Genomic DNA, 25122 nt, shown 5'->3' with positions numbered 1-25122 from the left:
GGCCTCATGTACTAGCCTTCTTTCCACAATGGTGGACAAGTAGAATTTGCGTGCAACCCCTTTTTCCGTTAGGTGTCCCATGAATTGTCGGACGGGTGTGTCGCCTTCAATGACTGAAGGGTCATTTGGCGTTAAACCTTCTTTACCGTCTAACTGAACAACTAAAACAGCACTGGAGGGTGGTTGCGAGTCACCCCCCTGTATCATCGGGTTTTCAGTGTTTGTTTGGGTCACGAGGAGATTGCACGGTGCGCTAGAAGACGGAGCTTCGCTTGTCACTTCTCCTACATAACTTTCTAACATTTCTGGGGTGTTAGAGGATGGCTTTGGGTTAGACCGCGAAGAGGTGATAGAAAGAACGTCAGGTTTTTTCTTTTTCTCTTTGCAAATCATTGCAAGCATTCGGCGGATGTCCTCTAACTCCTTAGAGCTGAGTTCCGTGCCTTTAAGCTTGTCTTTAGTGTGATTTTCTTTATTTTGATACCAGTATTTCTCTTTCTTTTCTCTATAGGAATCAGAAAGCTGGTTCGGAGCTGTTCGCTCATATCCCTTATGGGGGTGTGATGGTTTTCCACGGCCCGCACCGCGGTTTTCTACAGGGTAATAGTCACGACCATACCCAGCCCTGTCCCGAGGGTTCCAGAAATCTTTGTCATGATTTCTGTCTGGCCTGCGAGGAGGGTAGCGCTTGTATTGGTGTGAGGGCGGATGAGGTTTCGGGCCCTCACTGGTCCACGGAGTGGAGGAAGGGTTCAGGGCGGATCTTGGTGGATCGGCCTGGGTGGCGCCTTCTAACTCTAAATGTGGGGAACTGGAGTCGACATTGAAGACTTGGGGTGTTTCGGACCGCCTGTTGGGAATTTGTTGGGTTTTGAGGAAACCTCTGAGTGCTAAATCACGCAGCTGCCTGCTAGACAGGGTGCGAGGGCAAGCTGAGACTCCCAACTGGTGACTGGTGTGGGGATGGAGGTTTTGGATAAATAGTGATTTGAAATTTAACTCTTCCTCCATTCCGGAGTCATTTCTAGGTCCGAAGTACGCCTGTCTGAGTCGATTATAATATTGCTGAGGGGATTCCTGGCGTTGCTGTTTTATGTTCAAAGCAGCGGCCAGTCCGGTCTGTGACAGGTGATTGGAGAATTCTTCCTCCAATGCTTGGCACAGCACATCATATCGCGCTTTTACATAGTCTGGCTGACGTTCAATGAAGTTACTGACGTCTCGGTTGGAGGTCAGTTTAATCACATATAGTCTGTCATCTATGGTGATCCCGGGGAACCTTTGGAGGTAGAAGTCAATATCTTTTAGGTAGGAAAAGATATCATTAGAACCGTCAGGTTTGGGATCAAAGCGGGTTATATTACGCGCGATTTTATCTAGGTCCTTGTATGAGGGACCATGAGAGGGTAAAGGTTGAGGGGACCAGACACTGGGTTGCAGTGCTCTGGGTCTAGCAGGGCGTTGTAAGGGACGACTGACAGGAGACACAGGGGAAGGGGAAATACCCGTTGATACCAGAGGAGGTGCTGCAGCAGCTCTAAAGGTTACGGTCCCTGAGTCTGGTTCCTGATCCTCACTATCTTCCTGCTGGCCTTGTCTTTCTGTAGCGGCACTAGGTGGCACATCGGGTGTGACCTGGGGCAGCGTGTTCCCTTCAGCTATTTCGCTTTGAAGTCGACTTAGCTCTGCCTCTACCTTTGCCTGCTGTCGCCTTGATACCTCAAGCTCACGTTCGCTGGCTCTGAGCTGTACTACAGCGAGGAGGGCTATCTGACCTAATGCCTCAGTTAGGGGCTTGCCCTTGAGGATGTTGGTTAAGTGGTTCTCTACCCACTTAGCCACCATGTGGTCACGATGCGCCTGTGAGGTTTTCTGCACAGTTTCTGCGAGTCCCGGCATCACATCACTGGTGATGCTGGTCAGAACAGAGAATGCCTCATCCCACAAACCTTCTACATATACTTCCGAAGAAAAAGTCCCTTCTGCCATGTTAGCTGTGTTTTAACTGCGAGGTGTAACTTACTTCTATTTAGTTAGGATTAATTCCGTTAATCCCTTCTCTAACTAAATCTGAACTAAATTCACTTGTACCGAGTGCTCTAAGAGTAACTGCTAGTATGTATGGTGTTAGAGTTCACTTGTGAATCTCTAAGGGAAGTCTGTTAGTAGGAGAGGGTGGAGTGAAAGTTGCTATGCGCGAGTGAATAAAAGAAGAGAGAAAGAGAAAAAAAAAATTTTTTTTTTTTTTTCAATAATTAAAATTATTAAAAATTTTGAATTAAAGAATTGTCGAAAAATTTGGATGAAGGAATTTTAATATTAAGTGAGTTTTATTATTAGATATAATTTCCAATTAAGGAATTATGAAAGTAAAAGAATTTTCCGAATTACAGAATTATTAAGAATAGCGAGATTAAAAGACTCTCTCTTTTAACTGCGTTTGTGATCTGGTATCAAGTTAAAGTGTCAATCTCTAATTACTGCACACTGTCTGCTGTAGTTGTATCAACTTATTATGCTTCCAAGCCTTTACTTGTAATTATTCAGATGTGCAGAGTTTAGAGACAGCCACTAGAGCTGTGATACCAGGTCTTATCAGTGTGAACTGGTCGACAATTTCAATTGCGATAGCAAGTTTTCTCCACCAGAGGGTACTGAAGGTAAGTCTGAATGGCAACAGCGAGCTTCAGTATTTAAGTTGAACTTAAATTGTAATACCAGACTAGGACACCAGAGGGCGACAAGCAAGTTACAATGCAATAGCAGCAATGGACACCAGTCGGCGCTGGTGAGAGTCCCAATAGACACGGTACCAGCAGATACACTAACACAAATGGGAATTTCCACTGTAGCGGGAAGTTTCAACACTAGAGGGTGTTATCAGATTAAAATCTAAATTGGAATAAAGATTTTAAACGCTCAGATACTCTATCAAAAAAATAAAAATTAAAATTTTAAAAGGGGAACAGAGATTTTACACTAAGGTATTTTAAAAGAATTTCATCTGTAATGACAACTTTTTAACACCAGAGGGCTGCTAAACACTTATGTTGTCTCGGCGGACAACCTCCCAACCACTAGAGGGTGTACGGGAATCAAACGTCAAGGGTAGCACCACTTGACCACAAGGAGGAGCAAGGGAGGACACGCTTCAATAGACGCTAGTTATGAAGTATTTTTCCCTGCAATTACGCACTTATACCACAAGAGGGAATTTGTCTTCCTCTGTTTTGGGGGCGTTTTGAATTTCCCTCCTTAGTTTCAGCTCCGCCCCTTAAAAGGGGTTCGTTCCTTTCTGAATACGCGTTCAGTTTAACAGGAACAGCTGACGAGAGCAGATAGCTCTTCACACAAGCCGTATTTTCGGCTGTCTAATAACCTCCCAATCGCCTAGCGCGCGATCTCGTTATTAACGCTGGTAGCGACCCAGTTTAAAACGAACGGGGGTATTCGGTTCGGTGGTCTCTCTTCGCCGGGATTTCGCGGCGGGAGGTCGAATCCGACGGCAAAGTCTCACAGCGGAATTTCGCGCAGTTCAGACGTGCCCAGGCCTCAATTTAATGCATGCAAAATGGCGCAGAGCCGCGTTCTTTCAAAAACAACCAAGCTTATTTTCTACCCGGTATATATCACAGAACAGTTTTTCAGCAGTAACAAACACAACACGAAATTACCCACATCAAGCTTTGAATCTCAATCGTTATTCAGCAACACAAACAGCGGAAAGTATTTCATAAACCCAAGCTGATATTCAGTGTTTTGCAGTTTGCTCATTAAAAAGCCTTTTTCCTGGCCTCGCGTGGGCGCCAATAAAATATATATATTTTATATGTAGTGGATGTTGGTCATACACCCCGATACATATATATATAATTTTATAATTTGTTTTATAGCCTTGACCTTATTCAAACTCCTCCAACCTCTGATATTTGACTTAATGATATTAATTAAGATTTATAATTGGTTTAAGCAATTAGAACATTAATAATTAGTTTGAGAATGAATAATAATCATGCTAAATGAGTTCTTCAGGATTTTCAGAAATTCTAATGAATAAATTGCAAACACTGTGACTTCAAATAATGAGAGTTTTATTAATAAAAAGAAGATATTTAGTTAACATAGCACAACCTTGTAATCTCACGGTGTCCGGCAGGGGGAACTGATTTTGACCTTAAGGTGAGCTAGGCACTTCTAACTTGTGACTAAGGTTACTAACTAAGGTTTAATTAAATGGTAAATTATAAAGAGGGTTTGTTTAGACATCAGCTACTGAAAAGGTGTTAAATACGCTAGCTTACTCGTTCGCCGTTTCACCGAGCCGTCGCGTCCTGTTGTTTAATCTCCGTGTCCCGGGGTGTTCTCGTCGTTCCCACGTGGTGAGAAGCAGGCCCGCTTATGGAGGATCTCTTTACAGTCGATTTGAAGACCCTCGATTCCGAGCTGAGCTGCGTCGATCGAGATTTCCCTTCTTCGGTTTTTCACAGGCGTAGCTGGTTTTCCACCGTAGTGGAAAGGCTTTTTCAGAGTATTAGCTAGTCTCGTTGTTCAGTTTTCCAGGATTGATGTCTTCAGGAATCAGCTTATAACGTTAATATATCTGTTATCGATTACTCAAACGGTTGATACCTTACTTTGGCCACAAATAAGTTTCACCCGCCTTGATCATTCGTGAGATCACACTTCGATAGGTAATAAACATAAACAAGATTAAAGGAAAAGAAAGATATTCAAATTATTCGACTTATTAGTTAAACTTCATACTCTTAGCTAATTTCGAGACGTCTCTCGTAAGCTTTTCTGAAGTCTCTGAGAGGGTTCCTTTGTTTGTTGTCGGCGTCCTCTCTTTTCCAGTTCCTTTCGTGGTCCGTTACTTCTGCAGAGTCCTCGCGACTCTTCAAACTTCGAACTCCTTGTCTGTCTTGCTGTTTGGCCTTTTCAAGGCTGGCGCGGTCACGCCCTAATGGGAGGCGTCCTCTTTCTGATTGGACGCGAGTCCAGACTCACGTGACTCTCGTGAGGGAGAGAGAGAGAGAGAGAGAGTAGGAGGAGGGGGTTTTGACTCTGTGATTCATACATAAGGAATATGAGTTTCTCGTATCAAAATTCTTATACCTGTTATCAACCTATAACAATGAGTACATTGGACTATTAATATCAGACATTTACATAAGGTCCCATCTTGAGTACATTGTTCACGTCCAATTCGTGATGATACGCTGAAAAATAAAACATTAATCCATTTTCTCTCATTCAGAGACAAAACTGATCTTTGTAATAGAAACAATCGGCATTATACATCATTTCATTAGAAGGTAGGCATTCATCTGAGGGTACAGAAAGTGACATTCATACGTTCGTTTATACACAAATAACTCAGAGATCGACTATTTTCGCTATTGTCTTGCGGCGACTCCGGGCGAGGTGTAGTTCCGCCAGTGTCCATTTGGTGTCGTTGTTAATCCGTGTTTCAGCTGTTGGTTCACGGGAGTTCACTCGAGGTCACTTTGGTTTGAACATCTGTTGATCTCCGTGAAAGATAAGGATTAGACATTTAGGTGCCATTGTCATAAAAACGGGCCGTAAAAGCTCTCTTCTTTGTTTGAGGTTCCTGTCTCTTTAAGTTAGTTATCTCGACAGTTCCTGTTAGTTAAAAGAGAGAAGGGGGGTGTTGGGGCCATGTGTTACTTAAAAGGGTTCTTTTGATGTCTTTAGATTGGTTGTGTGTGTGGGGGCTGCTATGTTGCAGACGAAAAGTCTTCTGCAGACTGGAAAAGTTTTAATCCAAAACTTTTCATTTCTTGATTGTCCGATATTCATATTTGGCTCATACTCCACTACACTACAGTGCAAAGAGGAAGCCATTTCTAAGCAAGCTCCACAAGCTCAGACATTTGCACTGGGCCAGGGGTCTTTTAAAATGGAGTGTGGCAAAATGGAAGACTGTTCTGTGGTCAGATGAGTCACGATTTGAAGCTCTTTATGGAACACTGGGACGCCATGTCATCCGGACCAGAGAGGACAGGACAACCCAAGTTGTTATCAACGCTCCGTTCAGAAGCCTGCATCACTGATGGTATGGGGTTGCATGAGTGCTTGTGGCATGGGCAGCTTGCGTGTCTGAAAAGGCACCATTAATGCAGAGAACTATGTTCAGGTTCAAAACATATGTTCAAAACATATGCTCAAAACATATGCTCCCATCTAGACGTCATCTCTTTCAGGGAAGACCCTGCATTTTTCAACAAGATAACGCCAGACCACATTCTGCAGCAATCACATCATCATGGCTACGTAGGAGAAGGATCCGGGTACTGAAATGGCCAGCCTGCAGTCCAGATCTTTCACCTATAGAGAGCATTTGGCGCATCATAAAGAGGAAGGTGTGACAAAGAAGGCCCAAGAGGCCTGTATTAGACATGAATGGGAGAGCATTCCTATTTCTAAACTTGAGAAACTGGTCTCCTCTGTCCCCAGACATCTTTTGAGTGTTGTAAGAAGAAGGGGGGATGCCACACAGTGGTAAAAAATGGCCTTGTCCCAACTTTTTTGGGATTTGTTGATGCCATGAAATTTTGAAACAACATATTTTTCCCTTAAAATGATACATTATCTCAGTTTAAACTTTTGATCTGTGATTTGTGTTATATTCTGAATAAAATATTAGATGTTGGCACCTCCAAATCATTGCATTCAGTTTTTATTCACAATTTGTTTAGTGTCCCAACTTTTTTGGAATCCGGTTTGTATTTAAAGGGTCATGTTCAACACAAAACTGACTCTAAGTCAGTAACATGTTGGGTTCACTGATGATATTTGAAATACAAAGTTTTAGCAATCCAGATTACATATTTTTTATTACATTTTTCATGATGTTTTACGGTCACTAATTGTGTTGTCTGGTAAGATCAAAAGTCATGTGATATAACGTAATGTTTTACTATAAAGATTTGGGCACCTTTCTTGTAATTCATCAAGGCAATAATGTAATTGGATATTGTGAAGTATTTTTGGTTAGGAAAAAAAAAGCAAATATCATAATGGGCAAAAATATTAAGTTCAAGTAAAAAAAATAAATGATTTGAACATGTTATGTAGTACTTGAAATTTGTCCACATTTTGCATATATTCAGTTTTAATAAAGCGTGTTACTGATTTTAATTCTGAATGTAGATTTGTACTTCTTTTGTGTATGTTATGGTTATAGTATTTTTAAAGTATTCATGCTTGGCAGGCTTGATTTTTTTTTATTTAATAGTAACACTATAATCTTAATACAAAAATATTACATGCTGGTATTGTTCAGTATATATAAAGAACTGAATGTAATTTAGAAACTGTTTGTAATTAGTGTTCCTCTGTAAAAAGGTATTGTTTCTGAAAAAAGGCAGTAAATGGCTGGCAATTCTGCTGAAAATATTACTGTACATTTAAATATTTAGAGTAAAACATTGTATTATGCAATTACAGTAGTATTCTGTAAATTTTAAATACAATCTTGTTCCTGTACAAATGCAGTAATTGGGTGGAAACTCTGTTGCCAGGTATTTACTGTAAATCCCAATATTTACAGTTAAGTTTTATTCATTTACAGTAGTATTTTGTAAAGTTGAAATATATTAATGTTCCTGTAAAAATACAGTAATGGTCTGGGAGCTCAGCTGACAGTTATTTACTGTAAATCAGTTTTTACAGTAAAGTATTGTATTATTTAATTACAGTAGTATGCTGTAAATGTGAAATACGGTAGTGTTGAGGCTCTATGTCACACCAGTGTTGGGTTTAGACGTCGACCCGATTTTCATTAAAACTAAAACAACATTGGAGCTTGGCGTCACCCAAATGTTAATTTTTGAGTAATATCTGACTTTGATTACTAACCATAATTCAATGTCTAAACTACATTGAGTCTTGATGTCACACCAATGTTGGGATTTGACGTCAACCCGAATTTTCATTTCCAACTAAAATTCAACATCTATACAACATTGGAGCATGACATCATCCTGGCGTTAAATTTTGAGTAATATCTGACTTTGATTACTAAACATACTTCAACGTCTAACCAATGTTGGTTCTTGATGTCACATCAATGTTGGGTTTAGATGTCAACCCGATTTTCATTTCCAACTAGAAATCAACATCTACACAACGTTGGAGTTTGACGTCATCCTGACGTAAATTTTTGAGTAATATCTGACTTTGATTACTAACCATATTTCAACGTCTAACCAACGTTGAGTCTTGACGTCACATCAATGTTGGGTTTAGACGTCAACCCGATTTTCATTTCCAACTAAAAATAAACATCTACACAACGTTGGAGTTTGACGTCATCCTGACGTAAATTTTTGAGTAATACCTGACTATGATTACTAACCATATTTCAACGTCTAACCAACGTTGAGTCTTGACGTCACATCAATGTTGGGTTTAGACGTCAACCCGATTTTCATTTCCAACTAAAAATCAACATCTACACAACGTTGGAGTTTGACGTCATCCTGACGTAAATTTTTGAGTAATATCTGACTTTGATTACTAACCATATTTCAACGTCTAACCAACGTTGAGTCTTGACGTCACATCAATGTTGGGTTTAGACGTCAACCCGATTTTCATTTCCAACTAAAAATCAACATCTACACAACGTTGGAGTTTGACGTCATCCTGACGTAAATTTTTGAGTAATATCTGACTTTGATTACTAACCATATTTCAACGTCTAACCAACGTTGAGTCTTGACGTCACATCAATGTTGGGTTTAGACGTCAACCCGATTTTCATTTCCAACTAAAAATCAACATCTACACAACGTTGGAGTTTGACGTCATCCTGACGTAAATTTTTGAGTAATATCTGACTTTGATTACTAACCATATTTCAACGTCTAACCAATGTTGAGTCTTGACGTCACATCAATGTTGGGTTTAGACGTCAACCCGATTTTCATTTCCAACTAAAAATCAACATCTACACAACGTTGGAGTTTGACGTCATCCTGACGTAAATTTTTGAGTAATACCTGACTTTGATTACTAACCATATTTCAACGTCTAACCAACGTTGAGTCTTGACGTCACATCAATGTTGGGTTTAGACGTCAACTCGATTTTCATTTCCAACTAAAAATCAACATCTACACAACGTTGGAGTTTGACGTCATCCTGACGTTAATTTTTGAGTAATATCTGACTTTGATTACTAACCATATTTCAACGTCTAACCAACGTTGAGTCTTGACGTCACATTAATGTTGGGTTTAGACGTCAACCCGATTTTCATTTCCAACTAAAAATCAACGTCTGTCCAACGTTGAAAATTGTTGTCAAGGCAACATCGGGCTATGACGTCAACCCGATTTCATTTCCAACAAAAATTCAACGTCTGTCCAACGTTGAAGCTTGTTGTCAAGGCAATGTTGGGTTTAGACGTCAACCCGATTTTCATTTCCAACTAAAACTCAACGTCTGTCCAACGTTAGAGACCAACGCCTTTCTGACGTCAAATTGACGTCCTGTGCCTGCTGGGAATCTTGCTATCTAATTAGCATCTTGATATGCTACACCTGTGAGGTGGATGGATTATCTCAGCAAAGAAGTGCTCACTAACACACATTTAGGAAAATTTGTGAACAATATTTGAGAGAAAAAGGCCATAGAAAACATCTTAGACCTGAGTTCAGAGCATGAAAAATGGTAGCAAATACAAAAATCTTGCGTTTATATTTTTGTTCAGAATTTATTAAACACAAACTCGCATGCTGACTAAAATAAAATCAGCACTGAAAAAACTTAACTTAGTTTGATTTACTGTGACTTTAAGCTAAGCTAAATACTACTGTTCCTGCACTCATCAGAAGCTAAAATTTTGTTATTTATTAGATCATTATTTTTATAATAATAATTTTTTTTTGTCTTATAGCTTGTCATTTTTTTTTTATTAAACATAAACTATGGCATGCAGATTAAAACCCAAACACTACAAAAACTTTCATTAATGCAACAGTGTTTACCCCATAAATATATTGCTATATTGTACCAAGTCCAAGATAAAGGCAAAGTTGCAAGTTTATTTATTTTTAAAATAACAATAAAGTAATAAACTACAGCCGAAAAGAAAATCTAATGTATCGCACAATTTTTTCAAACAGACTGAAATACATATAACTACATGTATATCTTTCTGTCTATCTCTGATATGTATGTGTAAAGTATAAATGTGTGGTACAATAAGAAAAAATATGCACCCAAGTAGGGCAGAGAAATTAACCAATAACCCTAGATCAAAATTACCAAGGAAAATAAACAAACAAATTGTAATTAAAAAAAAGCTATATAATAGCTATATAACTCTCTTTCTTTGCTTTGACTCATCTACATAAGAAAGGGTAGCTAATAGTCCATGGATTGCAAGAGGTCTTGTCCTCACGTTTGGAAAATATCAGCCTTCCTAGTGTTAAATCTGGGACTTGTTTAAGAAGAGACCTGGGCACACCCAAAAAAATTTAGTTTCATCTCTTCTTTTTGAGTCTCCTTTCCTGTTCATTGTCTGTAACCGCTTATCCAGTTCAGGGTCGCGGTGGGTCCGGAGCCTACCAAGAATCACTGGGCGTAAGGCAGGAACACACCCTGGAGGGGGTGTCAGTGCTTCACCCGGCGACACGCACTCACACACAGGAACACTTTTGAGTCACCAATTAACCGACCAAAGTGTGTTCCTCCACCATGGGAGGAAACTGGAGCACCTGGAGGAAACACATGTGGACACAGGGAGAACACACCAAACTCCAAACAGACAGTCAGCCGGAGCGGAACTTGAACCCACAACCTCCAGGTCCCTGGAGCTGTGTGACTGCGCCACAACCTGCTGCGCCATGGTGCTGCCCCAAGAAACAACTTGCCAGCAGGACACAACTTCCAGCGACAAAAGCAGGAACAAAATAATAATTTTGATGATGGTAGGACCCTGTGGTCTGACATTTTAAACTCCTGTTGCTGTCAGATTTGGACAATCTATCCTGTTTTCTGATGGATCTGTTGGTGGCTGACACTGGTGCTATAATGAAGCTGAAATGTTACTTCATACAACAAGGAAAAGCAAATGAAATCTCAGAACACAGCACCAGAGAACAGTAGCCAGTGTAGGAGTGTTGTCTTAAATATGTTAATTCCACATATTTGTGGGTAAGGTACAGGAATAGTTTTAGTTCTGGTCAATGGTCATAGGGTAGCGTTTCCTACTGGAAATCAGGTGTTTCGTGAATTTGGTGAGAACAAATGGCGTTTCTGTTCTCAAAATAGATTTGTCTCTAACCTTTATATTAGAAAGTTGCAGAAAGTTTTGCTATGCTTTCTGGTCTATACAAAAGCAATAGCGTTTGCTTTGGGTTTAGGTGTTTCCCATTTCCACCAGTTCCCAGATCAGAGTTCAAGGGGTACTGTCCTAACTGGGTGTTGAATTAGATGTATTCACAACTGTTATGTATTTATTTATTTACTTTTGTGTAGTTGTTTTGAAACATTATCATTTAAATGCAGAAAGGAAGCAGAATTGGCTTTGCAAATATGTGACTGGTTCCACAAATACTACTACAGAATCCACATCTCCACAATATACAGAGAGTGGTGCATTTGAAGGAGATTTAAAGCATGCTAGATTTTGTCTAAAATGTTTAACATCCTAGAGGAATCAGAAAGGAATCAGGATCAGTGTTTCACAATTCTAGCAAAATGTGTAAAGAAAAAAATATATTGAAGGCTGTGTACAGGTTTTCAGGTCCTGGCATTCTCTGTTAATGACAGAACAGCATTCTAACATGTTAAAAGAGAAATTCTCCCATCATAAATGTGCCACTACCAATGCACAGAAAACCTTTAAAAATAACCAGCGATCACTTGTTTTTATTATTTATATAAAGTTTTATGCAAAAAAATCTATCAGATCTTAAGAAAAAAAGCTATACACATCCTTATATTATTTTACAAATACGAACACTACACAAAACCTTCCAGTGAGAGTCAGGGTGATTTTATTTTTTTAACCAAATAAAATTTATTTGTTAAGCGCTTTTTACAACTGATGTCTCAAAGCAGCTTCACAGAATTCCAGTAAGACAAAGATTTGACATGAAATGTAAAAAAATGTAAAAAAAAAAAACAAAAAAAAAAAACAAGTGAGCAAGCCAGGGGCAACAGTGGCAAGGAAAAATTCCCTCAGCTGAGGAAGAAACCTTGGGAGGAACCAAGGCTCACAAGGGCTGACCTATCCTCTGGTCAATCTACTTGGACCTCCCTAACCTCTCTGGAAGCTGCCGATGAAAGAGTTACAATAAAACATAGGCTACTAACTCCTGACCACATAGCTAAAGAATTCAAACGTTCCATAAAATTGGTTTAGGAAGAGACCAGTGCACAACCAATAAATCTCTGCTTTTCAAGTCTCTTCTCCTATGTTAAAGAAACAAATTGCCAGCAGAAAACAAGAGCTTCCCATAATAAAAGGAGGAAGAATCATTTTAAAAGGCAACACAGTGTATTTTCCACACAGTCTTGATGATTCATTGTGCATGAATCAACGGCTAATCAATATCCACTTATTTTTGAACATATAAGCAGCATTTTTAAACATATAAAATATAAATTAGAACTTACCTCAATAGTCAAAACTATTTTTTTATCATCACATACACATTTTAGGTAGTTATTGGTGGCAGTGAAGTTCAATACAACAGGAGCACCTTTAGAAGGTGCAGTAGAAATGTAGTAGTAGACAGTGATTTGCTCTGAAAGACAAAAATAAAAAATAAAACTTGTTAAACCTCACCTAATAAATTATTTCAGTTATTTTAAAGTGGCAATAAAATGGGTTGCCCTGGAGTAGCCACACCTCAACAAATGCTAAGTGCTCGTCAAAGTGGTGCAGTGCACCTTAACCTTGGAATGTGCCTCAAGCAATACTGCAAGATCCAATACTATTAGAATAATTAATATATGTCATCCAGAATTAATTATCAATCAGAACATCTGTACCTAACCTAACCTAAGAGTATAGGCTAGTATGGCAAAACACTATTATTACCCAAGAAGAAATTACCATCAGAAAAAAAAAAATTAGGCAAATATAAGTACAAGTAAAATTATCAGTTTAAAAATCAACCTGTCCAGTTAGGAAGCAACACTGATTTTGAATCAATTTCACCTGTGTTGTAGAAAACAATTTTATTACTTTGTGTTTGTGGTCAAATATCCTTAAATGATGATTTATTAAAATTAGAAAGTATAATTATATATTCATTGTATGAAACCTTGTATCTTCTATGCACTCATATGATGACACGTGATATATACACCTTTTTAAATTCCTAAACGTTTAACTTTGAATATAGTGCACTTAGGCCATACCAAGCTCACATAAATTACAAGTGTTAGCCAAAAGGGGGGGTTGAACTTTAGGGCATCTCAGTGACCTTAAGTCCATTAGTGACTCCTCTGAATCTTGCTGATGGGAGAGGAGTGTGGGAAGAAAAGGTATATTGTCAAGCCTACCTAAAAATTAATGTTTTGGGGTCAAGGTGTATGGGAAACTCGCACGCAAAGAACCTGCATACTAACATGTCTTATTATGCATATTAATATATGTTAATCAGCCAGAAACGCCCCACCAGAAGGCTATACGTCATATGAGGTATAAGAGTGGGGTCAGACCAGCTGGAACTCAGAACTTTACTGGGGAAGGCCATTAGATGGGTTTCTTATGTATTGTTCTCCTGGATCCAGTATTGTAAATAAATACTTTGATTTGCTTTGAACTTCACTCGACTGGTCTTTGTAACGCTTCCGGAACGAGCACGCCTCCCTGAGGAGGAAGGTTGTATTTTGGAACTTTTGGATATTTTTAAATTTTAATTACTTTGGGAACGGTCCAAAAGGAACATTTTATCTTTACCTGCTGTTGTGCAAAAATGGAACAGACAAGAGGTTGAAATGAGAGGCAATTAGCAAGACAACCCCTGTAAAGGAGTGGTTCTGCAGGTGGTGACCACAGACAATTTCTCTGTTCTCATTTTTTCTGGCTGATGTTTTGGTCACTTTTACATTTTGTCAAGTGTTCTAACCCCTAGAAGTAGCATAAGGTGATGTCTACAACCCACAGAAGTTGCTCGGGTAGTGCAGCTCATCCAGGATGGCACATAAATGCAAGCTGTGGTAGTGGAGGAAGGACAAGGGTGCTGGCCATCTTCAAGATTATGGATTATTCAAATTGTTTGATTAAGGAATCTAGGATTCTTCTCCGGCCATCCACTTCCTAACCACGAGGGATCCTGTTCCTTAGCTTGGGCTGTAAGGACGGCCATAAAACTACCCCCACACATGCATACACACCCACACATAGTCTGTTTTGGAGACCCAAAGGTCAATTACCCTGTGATGTTCAGGAGAAGGTCCGTCCCTACACTTAAAGGTCAGATAGCTCTGTTAAATCAGTCATTAGATCCTGACAACTAACTCATAAAGTCATGACATGATGAAGCCCAGGACTCCCCAAAAGCACTTGTCAGCCTTATGGTCAGACCTAATCTAGGAATAAAATCAACAGATGGCCTAAAAGCATAAGTCAACACCCTCTCAAGTTTTCTCTAAATGAAAACTATTGAGGCTCTATATTAATATTCTTCTTTCCTACTGATAAATCTCCACCGAAAACGTATATAAATTGACAGGACTTTGAGACACTCAAAATAATACGACACTCTATGGCATGGAATTTTTTTTTTTTTTTTTTATTTTCGAAATCACATAAAACAAAACACAGAAATTAAAGACAGATACACACTTGAAAAAATGTACAAACACGGACCTAACTAAAATAGAACATGTACACACCTGTACGCCACCATAATAAACAAAATAGAAAAATTAAATAAAATTAAAAAAATAAATAGGTCAAATAAAAATAAAGTATTTAGGCTGTCTAAGGAGTTATAGATAAGTTAACAAGTAATACATCCACACAGTGTATAATTCAAGGCAGGGCTGATGTTGGCTGGGCCCACTCCAAATAGCACAGAACGTGTCCCCACACGCTACAGAAGCGTTTTGGTGCTGTTATAGATACTTTGCAATATATCTGATCCATTTGTATTATAAATAACATCTCATTTAACCATCTTTTAAGGCATGGCTCAACTGGTGATTTCCATGATAATAGTATAACTTTTTTGGCTGCAACCATACCCGCCAATAAGGCTTGCTGCTGTGCAGATGACAAAGAGACGGAACTATCGAAATAGCCAAAAATAGCCAGTTTATAATCTGGAGGAAATACCCACTTCAAATGCCTCTGAGAACCAGTTGAAGATGCTAGCCCAATAATCATGTAACATATGGCAGGACCATATTAAGTGAGATAAGGAACCTTCTGAAGTATGGCATCTATCTCACACAGGGGAAACAGAAGCATAGATTTTGTTCAGTTTAGTTTTAGAAAAATAAAACCTATATAATATTTTAAACTGAATTAGTCTATACCTGGAAATAATTGAGCAACGATGAATACTGGATAAGCTCTTCTCCCACATATAATCCGTGACTGCAGCCCCCAACTCTTTAGCCCAACTATCCTTTAAGGAAGGGGTATTACATGATGATGATAATACAGAAACAAAACTAGACACCAAATGTCTGGTGTCAGGAGGGGACGTGAGCAAGTCATAAAAAATATGTTTATTTGGTTCAGTTAAAAAAAGATATGTTTTTTTGAACATAGTGCCTAAGCTGCAAATATCAAAAAAAGTGGGAAGAAGGAAGATTGAATCTTGATTTAAGCTGGGCAAAAGAAACAAAACTGTTGTCTATATAAAAATCTTTAATGCACAATAAACCCTTATCTCTCCAGGTAGCAAACACCTTATCTGACTGAGCTGGAACAAAAAAATAGTTGCATGTTAAAGGAGTATGTGTAGAAACTGGAGGCAAGGAGAGAATCATTTTCATTTGATTCAAAATCTTCAAAGAGTTTCTGATGATAAAATTTTTGCCAAATGTTTTGATGGAAGGTCATAGAGAACAGTAAGACCGGTAATGAAGTTTTTGTTAGAGACTGGGTCTCTATTCTTAGCCACAGTGGAGTCTCCTCAGAAATTGAATGGTCTATAGCTCCCTTCTGCCAGTAAGTGAGAACCCTTGCGTTGGCTGCCCAATAATACTGTTTAAACACCGGTAGACCTAACCCTCCAAGTGCTGTATGACGTTGTAAATGTCTTCTTGCTATACGGGGAGGTTTATAGGCCCAAACAAAAGCACAGATAATTGAGTCTAGTTGTTTAAAAAAGGCTGAGGGTAGGCAAATGGGTATGTTTTGGAATAAATATAGAAAACGTGGTAAAATCACCATTTTAATAGCATTGATACGTCCAATCATCGAAAGGGGAAGCAACTTCCAGCTCTCAACATTTGCTTTTAATTTGTCAATCATATGCAGAAAATTCAATTTAAAAAGATGGTTTGGATTTTTTGGAATTTTAAGGCCTAAATATGTGAAATGATCCTCAACTATTTTAAATGGCAAAGAATTCAAAAAAGTAGGACTAATGTTATTGGTAATATTTATGAATTCACTTTTTGTCCAGTTAATTGAGTAACCCAAAAGTTTACTAAAAGCATCTATATAATTTAATAAATTAGGCACAGACCGCACCGGATTGGATATAAATACCAACAAATCATCTGCATCTGATTCACAAGGCTCTCAACATCACCAGATTTAATACCATGTATGTGTGGATGATTCCTAATCCCTGTTGCCAATGGTTCAAGTGCTAAATCAAAAAGAAGCAGAGACAACAGGTCCCCCTGACAAACCCCTCGATGTAGGTCAAATGGACTAGAGCACTCTCCGTTAGTGAACACTACTGATGTTGGACAAAGATAAAGCATCTTAACCAATGTAGTAAAAAAGTCACCGAATCCAAATCTTCTGAGCACCTCAAACATATATGGCCATTCTAACTGATCAAAAGCTTTCTGAGCATCCATAGATATAATGGCGGCCTCGTTATCTTTTAGTTTATTTGAGTATAAAATGTTAAGAAGTAGGTGTGTATTGGCAAATGTGAATCTACCTGGTATAAAACCGGTCTGATCTGTATGAATTATTTTGGATATATGCTTTCCCAGTCTAATCGATAATACCTTGGTCAACACTTTTTGATTGAAATTCAAGAGAGCTATTGGCCTATAAGAGGCAGGGTCAGACTCCACCTTTCCTTTTTTTAATAATAAAATAATGTTTGCTTCATACAGAGATTTAGGGAACTTAGCATTCCTAATAGAGTCATTTATCATCCTCAGCATTTAGGGGACGAGTTTTCTACTAAAGGCTTTGTAGAATTCGCACTCAGGACTTTTGCCTGATGGGAAAGCCTGGATAGCATCTAAAAGATCCGTTTCTGATATCGGAGCATCTAATTCTTCTTTGCAAGACTCAGGCAATTGTGGTATAGTCAGATTATCAAAAAACGGATTAAAATCTGCCTCAGTGACAAAAAGAGAAAAAGAAGAATATAGGTCAGAGTAGAACTCCCTAAAGCAACTGTTTATTTCTTTTGGATCTGTAATTAATTCACCAGAACTTGAAATAATTTTGTGAATGGCTTGCTTGGATTGTATCCCTTTTAACTGTCTGGACAATAATCTTTCAGGCTTATCCCCCAATTCAAAATATTAAAATTTTAGTTTAAGCAAATAGATTTCCACATGCTGGCTGAGAATTGAATTGTATTCATATTTTAATTTTAGAATTTGATTATAAATTGATTGTGCAAGAGAAGATCTGTATGTTTATTTCAAGAGTCCATATAGGAGTCCAGGTAACAGTTGTAATCACCTCCCATTATGATGTTCCTAAAATTATCTACTGGGAAAGCATCAAACAATTTATGAAAAAAATCAGGAGCATCACAATTAGGGCCATACACATTAACCAAAGCTAAGGGAAAATAATTAATATGACCAGAGACTATAATATATCTGCCCTGTGGGTCCGCCACCATAGTTTCTAAGTGAAATTGTACATTTTTACGAAAAAGAATAGCAACGCCTCTGGCCTTATAAGTAAATGGAGCTTGGTAAACCTGGGATACCCAGCCAACTCTGAGTCTACGTTGTTGTGTCATACTGATGTGGGTTTCCTGAAGAAATATTATATCAGCCTTGAGAGACTTTAGATGTGAGAAAACCCTACCTCTTTTAATAAGGTGACACAGTCCCTTAACATTCCAAGATACAAAGGTGACCCCCGCTCCATCATTATGAACTACAGACATCTAAGTTTGAAGATAGAGGGGAAAAAGTATAGTGACAGCCTGGAGAGAGGGAAAAAAAATCCCACTAACCACATATAAGACATCCCACCCAAACTCAGTAAGCATCTACAAGAGAGAAGCACTGTATTTACCCTAATAGACAGGAACACTAAGCGCACAGAGATAACAATGTATCTGTGGTATATACTACTACTAAATTACACCACCTAATGAGCATCTCCGCACTTTCTTTGAATATGTACACAATGTAATACCATCTGCAATGAACGAGGAAAACAAAAAACAATTGTTAAAAAACCTAGCCGCTGAAACACACCAGAAGCTATAAAGTATCAACAACACCCATTCAAACTTGTTTAAGCTCGGATTCCACAAATTTCGCCACTTCAGAAGGGGATGTGAAGATCCTGAGCTGACCTTCATGGCGAACACAGTTTTGTGGGAAAGCGGAGCATGTGTGACACCTTTAGCGCATGCATGACATCCTTGAAGCTCCTTCTCTGATTTAGAACCTCAGCTGTGTAGTCCGGAAACACTGAACACTTTGTGGCCGTTGTAGTCGAGGTTGCGCCCGTCTCGAAGCCTCAAAATCCGCTCCTTCTCGGTGTAGAAATGAACCCGGGCAATAATTGTGCGAGGTTTTGCTCCTTCTGGAGGTTTGGATTGAAGCACACGATGGGCCCGGTCGATAATGAGTGGTTCAGAAAAAGTCAGAATAATTCTGAGAAAAAATCTCAGAATAATTCGCTGCGTATAATGGAGCAGACACAGTGTAAAAGAGTAGAACTCCGGCGCACACGAGGCTCCATCGTGTTACGGCTCGGACTCGTACAAAAAAGTAAAGCCTTTGTGCATCTCAGTCAGGGGCTGCGTCATGTCGTGTGAATGCGTTTAATAAATAATTCATGCACAAGGCTTTAGTTTTTTGTCCGAGCCGTAACGCGATGGAGCTTCGTGGGCGCTGGAGTTCTACTCGTTCTGTATCCATGATTTTCGTGATCATTAATTGTATCGTGAAACTACATGCCATGGGTTCGTGCACTGATTCAGGGTTTAAACACTAATCACACTGTGGCTCTGATGTGGAAGAGAAGAGTGTTTATTCCTGAAATCTATACCATAGCATAACTTAAGCAACACATTGCGTTCCACAGTTACACTGTGTCTGCTCCATTATACGCAGCGAATTATTCTGACTTTATTTCTCAAATAATTATTCCGACTTTTTTTCTCAGAATTATTCCGACTTTTTTTTCAGAATTATTCTGACTTTTTTTCTCAGAATAATTCCGACTTTTTTTCTCAGAATTATTCCGAGATTTTTTCTCAGAATTCAGACTTTAATCTCGGAATCTTGTTTTTTTTTTTTTTTACCGCTGTGGCCCTAAAACTCCGTCGTACATTCGGCATGGAAGTTTTAATTGAATGTTAAATTTTAAAACAAACATTCGTAGTTCAACCCAGAAGAAACAGCATGGACCAACAGTGCCTCCAAGTGGACATTTGGGAAATCATGTCACTAAAGCATCCGTGGTTCCATGTCTCTCTCTCTCTCTCTCAAAAGAAGTTAACATGAACAATTATACATATAATACCCAATGTATTATTATTGTTTAATCATGTGTTATTCTGTTATTCTCATGTAAATATATTTTAACATTGCCTGCATGATTTTATATGAATTTCAGTAAACAAGAAGAACAATTCCTTCCTCAATCTAAAAATAATATTAATTAATCTCTAATAACTAGAATAGTTTGTGTACCTATATCAATATACTCGATGTATAAACTCAGGAAAGGAATTAACGCTAACATACACAAGAGGTTTTATCCACCTAAGCAAAGTTAGATTCGATTCATGTGGAACCCGAGACTCAGACCACATGACGGTCACATGCATTCCCCAGGACAGCCAGAAAGGATTCGGAAAGCCAGAAAGTGGAGCCGGAAAAGGAACAAAAAGGTCAACGGAGTAAAAAAAGAGTCCAGCAGAATTGAGAGAAAAGAAAAGGGAGCGAGAACAATATCCAGAACTATGCTCCTATGATGGCAGACCCAAACTCACTCGGACAAAGGAAAGAAAAGAGTGCTGACTCTCGCTTACTCTGAGGAAAGATGCTAAATTTGCACTCAAGAACAAGGACCCAACTGTACAGAGGATGCTCTGAACAGGTCTAGGATTGAGTTACATTTAGAGACACCGAGCGTCAGATATTTAAACTTTTTTAGAAATAAATTGGTCCATGTCAGCCTCAACTTGCCGCGGAAGCAGCCTTTTTAATCGCTGAGGCGACCACTCCCTCCTCCAGAGGCATCAGCACACGGACACAGCCAAGTCCTGAGAAACCAGTATGGAGACTGATCCGCTGGATCGATCCATCGGTTGGCAAGGACTGCGTTACAGTAAGGCTCAGATATCATTTTCAGAGATGATGTCTAATTAGTCCCTTGGTAAACAATTTAAGCACTAGTTAACTTTCATTAGAATAGTTCATATTAGTTACACTAGCCATATCGCCAAGCCACTGATAAGACTCATAAGAACCTTTTAACAACCTAATTAGAATTAACACCAAGGCACTGCAGCGAACGCAATATTTCAGCACTTCCAGCATTAAATTAGGGCTTTTAAATATACGATCTCTAACATCCAAAGCACTCACTGTCTGTGATATTATTACTGATAACAAACTCAATGCATTATGTCTCTGCGAAACATGGGCTAAAGCCAATGAATACATTGCCCTAAATGAGTCCACTCCCCCTGGCTTCAGCTATTACAGTTGCCCACGAACATCTGGTCGTGGTGGTGGTGTAGCCACAATCTATGACCCTACCATTGACACAACACAAAAATCTAGTTATGATACTAAATCCTTTGAAGTACTTACTCTTAAAGTCACTGCATCAAAAAGGCAGCACTCATTTATGCTCATCACAATCTATCATCCTCCTGGCCCTTATACAGAATTTCTTTGTGAATTTGCTGATTTTCTCTCAAGTGTAGTTATCGTGTCAGAAAAGGCCTTAATTGTTGGTGAATTCAATATTCACTTTGAGAAGGACCATGATCCACTTAAAATTGCATTTGAATCAATTTTGGATGCGCTAGGGTTCACTCAGAATGTTACTGGGCCCACTCATCAATGCAAACACACATTGGACCTAGTGTTAACACGGGGCATTGAGATAAAGAATCTATCCAATCTCTCGCTACATGAGACCATCTCTGATCACCATCTAATCACATATGAAATAGCGTTAAACTTTGATATTTGTCCACAACCACGCTATATTAGAAAGCGCACTATAACATCCTCAACAGTTAGTGATTTTATCAACAACCTTCCAGACCTTACCACCATTTCTTCTCCAACTCACCCAAATGACCTTGAGCTCATTACAAACAACCTACAACACTTATTGTGTACAAACCTAGATAGTGTTGCACCAGTCAAGACCAAACAATTTAGAGAGAAAAGGCTTGCTCCATGGTACAGTGACAGCACGCGTGCATTAAAACTGGCTGCCCGTAACCATGAACGTAAATGGAGACACACAAAACTAGAATGTTTCCGAATTGCATGGCAGCACAGCCTCACCGACTACAAACATGCCCTATCTAAAGCCAAATCACAGTACATCTCTTCCCTTATAGAAAACAACAAAGACAACCCTAGATTCCTTTTTAGCACTGTATCAAATCTAATTGGAAACAAAAAGGAAATCAACCCCATTGTTCCCTCTGATTTCTGTAGCAATGACTTTATGATGTTTTTTAATGATAAAATTGACTGCATTCGCCTCAAAATCCAAAATCAGTCCAAAGTCACATCGGCTCCCGTAGATGAACCCCCCGCCAGCTCTGAGGTGCACTTAGACTACTTGAATTCTGTCGATGAAAATGACTTGCTTAGTTTAATTAGCTCATCTAAATCAACTACATGCTTACTGGATCCTGTACCAACACAATTATTTAAACAAATTTTACCTAAACTCATTAGACCATTGCTCACAATAATAAACTCATCCCTCAACATTGGATATGTACCAAAACCTCTGAAACTAGCGGTAATCAAACCAATTATTAAAAAACCCAACCTTGACCCTCTCGTACTCGCAAACTACAGGCCAATTTCAAACCTCCCTTTTATTGCTAAGATTCTAGAAAAAGTCGTGTCACAGCAGTTGTGCTCTTATCTACAAAACAATGACATTCATGACATTTTTCAGTCTGGATTTAGACCAAATCACAGCACAGAAACGGCTCTAACAAGAGTAACTAATGACTTACTCCTTTCACATGATAAGGGCTATATATCTATTCTGGTGCTGCTTGACCTTAGTGCAGCATTTGATACCATAGATCATGTGATGCTTCTTGATAGGCTGGAAAATCTGGTAGGAATAAAAGGATCTGCCCTCTCTTGGTTCAGATCTTATTTATCCGATCGTTACCAATTTGTTTATCTGAATAATAAATCCTCTAATCATACTTTAGTTAAATATGGTGTTCCACAAGGATCAGTGCTCGGCCCTGTATTGTTCACACTCTACATGCTGCCACTGGGTCGACTAATCCGTAAGCATGGGATTCAATTCCACTGTTATGCTGATGACACACAACTGTATATATCAGCCAAACCCAATGATGTTGCTTGTCTACGTAAAATAACAGAATGTCTAACTGAAATTAAAGACTGGATGATGCAAAACTTTCTCATGTTAAATTCTGATAAAACTGAGGTCTTGTTACTAGGTAAAGATACTCAGATACATTCACTCAGAAATGCTGCTATTGATAATTCAACAGTAAAACACAATGCCATCATTAAAAACTTAGGGGTAGCCTTTGATTCGACTCTCACATTTGATACCCACATATCCAATACAGTCAAAACCGCCTTCTTCCACCTACGCAATATTGCCAAAATTCGGCATATTTTATCATTAAAAGATGCAGAGAAACTAGTGCATGCTTTTATAACTTCACGTCTAGACTACTGCAATGCGCTCCTGGCAGGGAGCTCGTGCAAAGCGTTACACAAGCTTCAGTTAGTTCAAAATGCAGCAGCCAGGGTGCTCACTAGAGCTAGAAAATTCGAACATATCACCCCAGTTCTCTCGTCCCTACACTGGCTACCTGTAAAATTTCGCATTGACTATAAAATACTCCTCTTAGCTTATAAATCTCTAAATGGTTTAGGCCCGCAGTATCTTACTGAACTTCTCATACCTTATCGCCCGTCACGTACACTTCGTTCACAGGATGCCCATCTACTCTTTGTTCCTCGCATTAAGAAAAACACAGCAGGAGGAAGAGCCTTTTCTCACAAAGCTCCTCAACTCTGGAATAGCCTTCCGGTTACTGTTCGGGGCTCAGACACACTCTCAATCTTTAAATCTAGATTAAAAACCTACCTTTTTAAACAAGCTTTTGGTTAATCACTCACCTTCAGGTTACTCCTTCTATATTGGTGTTCGGGCTGGTTTTCATATTATCACTGTTCTGTGTTAACCCTGTCATATCACCATAGCTACAGCATTCTTAGTTAGCTGTGTAGTAACCGCCAACACGCTGTCTGTCGCTGGGTTCTCTTGCCTGACCAGTGGAAGCTTTTTTCGCAGGACAAATTTCCCCGTTCTTTACCATGACCCTACTAACCTCTGTGTTTTTATTTGTTCCCTTTGTCTGGCTTTCTTTCTCCTGTCTCTCTCTCATGCTTTGAGATGTCCTGCTGCTCTCCAGGTGTTGCCCTGATCCAGCCCCTGTGTCCTGTACAAGATCCTGTCCTTGTCTCATCTACACTATCATGCTTGGCCATGCTGTTTTATTTCAGATTAACTCTGCACCTAATTTTAACTCACACTGAATCCCTGATCACCTCCTCCTTCATCAGACTCATACATCACTAATATCATCATCCTCACCATTTTCATTTCTGCTTCTCTATCATCACTAATATACTACATTTATATTACTATAACCCCTTCATCGGTCATTTCACTTTTACTTCTGTTCTCTGTTGTGTCTCCGGTGTCGACCCGAGGAGGATGGGTTCCCCGTATGAGTCTTGGTTCCTTCCAAGGTTTCTTCCTCGTGTGCTGAGGGAGTTTTTCCTTGCCACTGTTGCCCCTGGCTTGCTCATAGGAGGCTTGGACCCGGATCTCTGTAAAGCTGCTTTGTGACGACTTTTTGTTGTGAAAAGCGCTATATAAATAAAATTTGATTGATTGATTGATTGATAAGAAGGGTTTCATCTGCATTGATCCCCGTTTGTGAGGTTATAATAATTGTGCTATGTCTATCAAATGAATATTGTTTCTTTTCAATAAAGTGTTCTTTGATTTGAAATAATATTGTTGTATATTTATATAAGTCTCATTAAAGAGTCTGAAAATCCTGAAAAAAAAATTCTAGTGGGGCATGGTTTCCAAATTTAAGATAAATTGTTAATATTACTATTAATAAAATGTAATAATAATAAAATAATAATCCATAATTAATAAACACAATTAAGCATAAGTAATCCAAATACTGTTCCCACGCTACACTGTGGCAAGAAGGATTGCTTTGACTGTCAGCACAGTGTCCAGGGCATGGAGGAGATACCAGAAGACAGGCCAGTACACCAAAAGATGTGGAGGGGGCCAGAGATTTACATTTTTGTGTTGTAATTAATATAAGATTCTCAGGTTTAGGTCTAATAAAACAGAAAAAAATGTATTTCTTTCTATTAATTGTTACAGATTTGTCTTCTGAAGAAACAGTAAAAAGAACATAATTGTCATAT

General features: G+C 38.9%; 1 protein-coding gene across 2 annotated transcripts in view; it reads right to left on the bottom strand.

Moving 5' to 3' along the window:
- LOC136677979 (uncharacterized) overlaps positions 1 to 25122 on the bottom strand; it is a 346523-nt gene that overhangs the window by 127623 nt on the left and 193778 nt on the right. The window contains exons 6-7 of one of the 2 annotated variants that reach the window (XM_066655713.1): positions 12655 to 12785; positions 12181 to 12311 (exon numbers count right to left, since the gene is read on the bottom strand). In XM_066655713.1, the coding sequence (XP_066511810.1) occupies positions 12282 to 12311; positions 12655 to 12785 (161 nt within the window). In that variant the 3' untranslated portion in view covers positions 12181 to 12281. Of the gene's footprint in view, positions 1 to 12180; positions 12312 to 12654; positions 12786 to 25122 lie in introns of those variants that run through there. The other variant, XM_066655712.1, reaches the window with a different exon arrangement.

Source organism: Hoplias malabaricus, chromosome Y, assembly GCF_029633855.1.
Source record: "Hoplias malabaricus isolate fHopMal1 chromosome Y, fHopMal1.hap1, whole genome shotgun sequence".
Lineage (NCBI taxonomy): Eukaryota > Metazoa > Chordata > Actinopteri > Characiformes > Erythrinidae > Hoplias > Hoplias malabaricus.
This window is presented reverse-complemented; position numbering and strand designations above follow the sequence as displayed.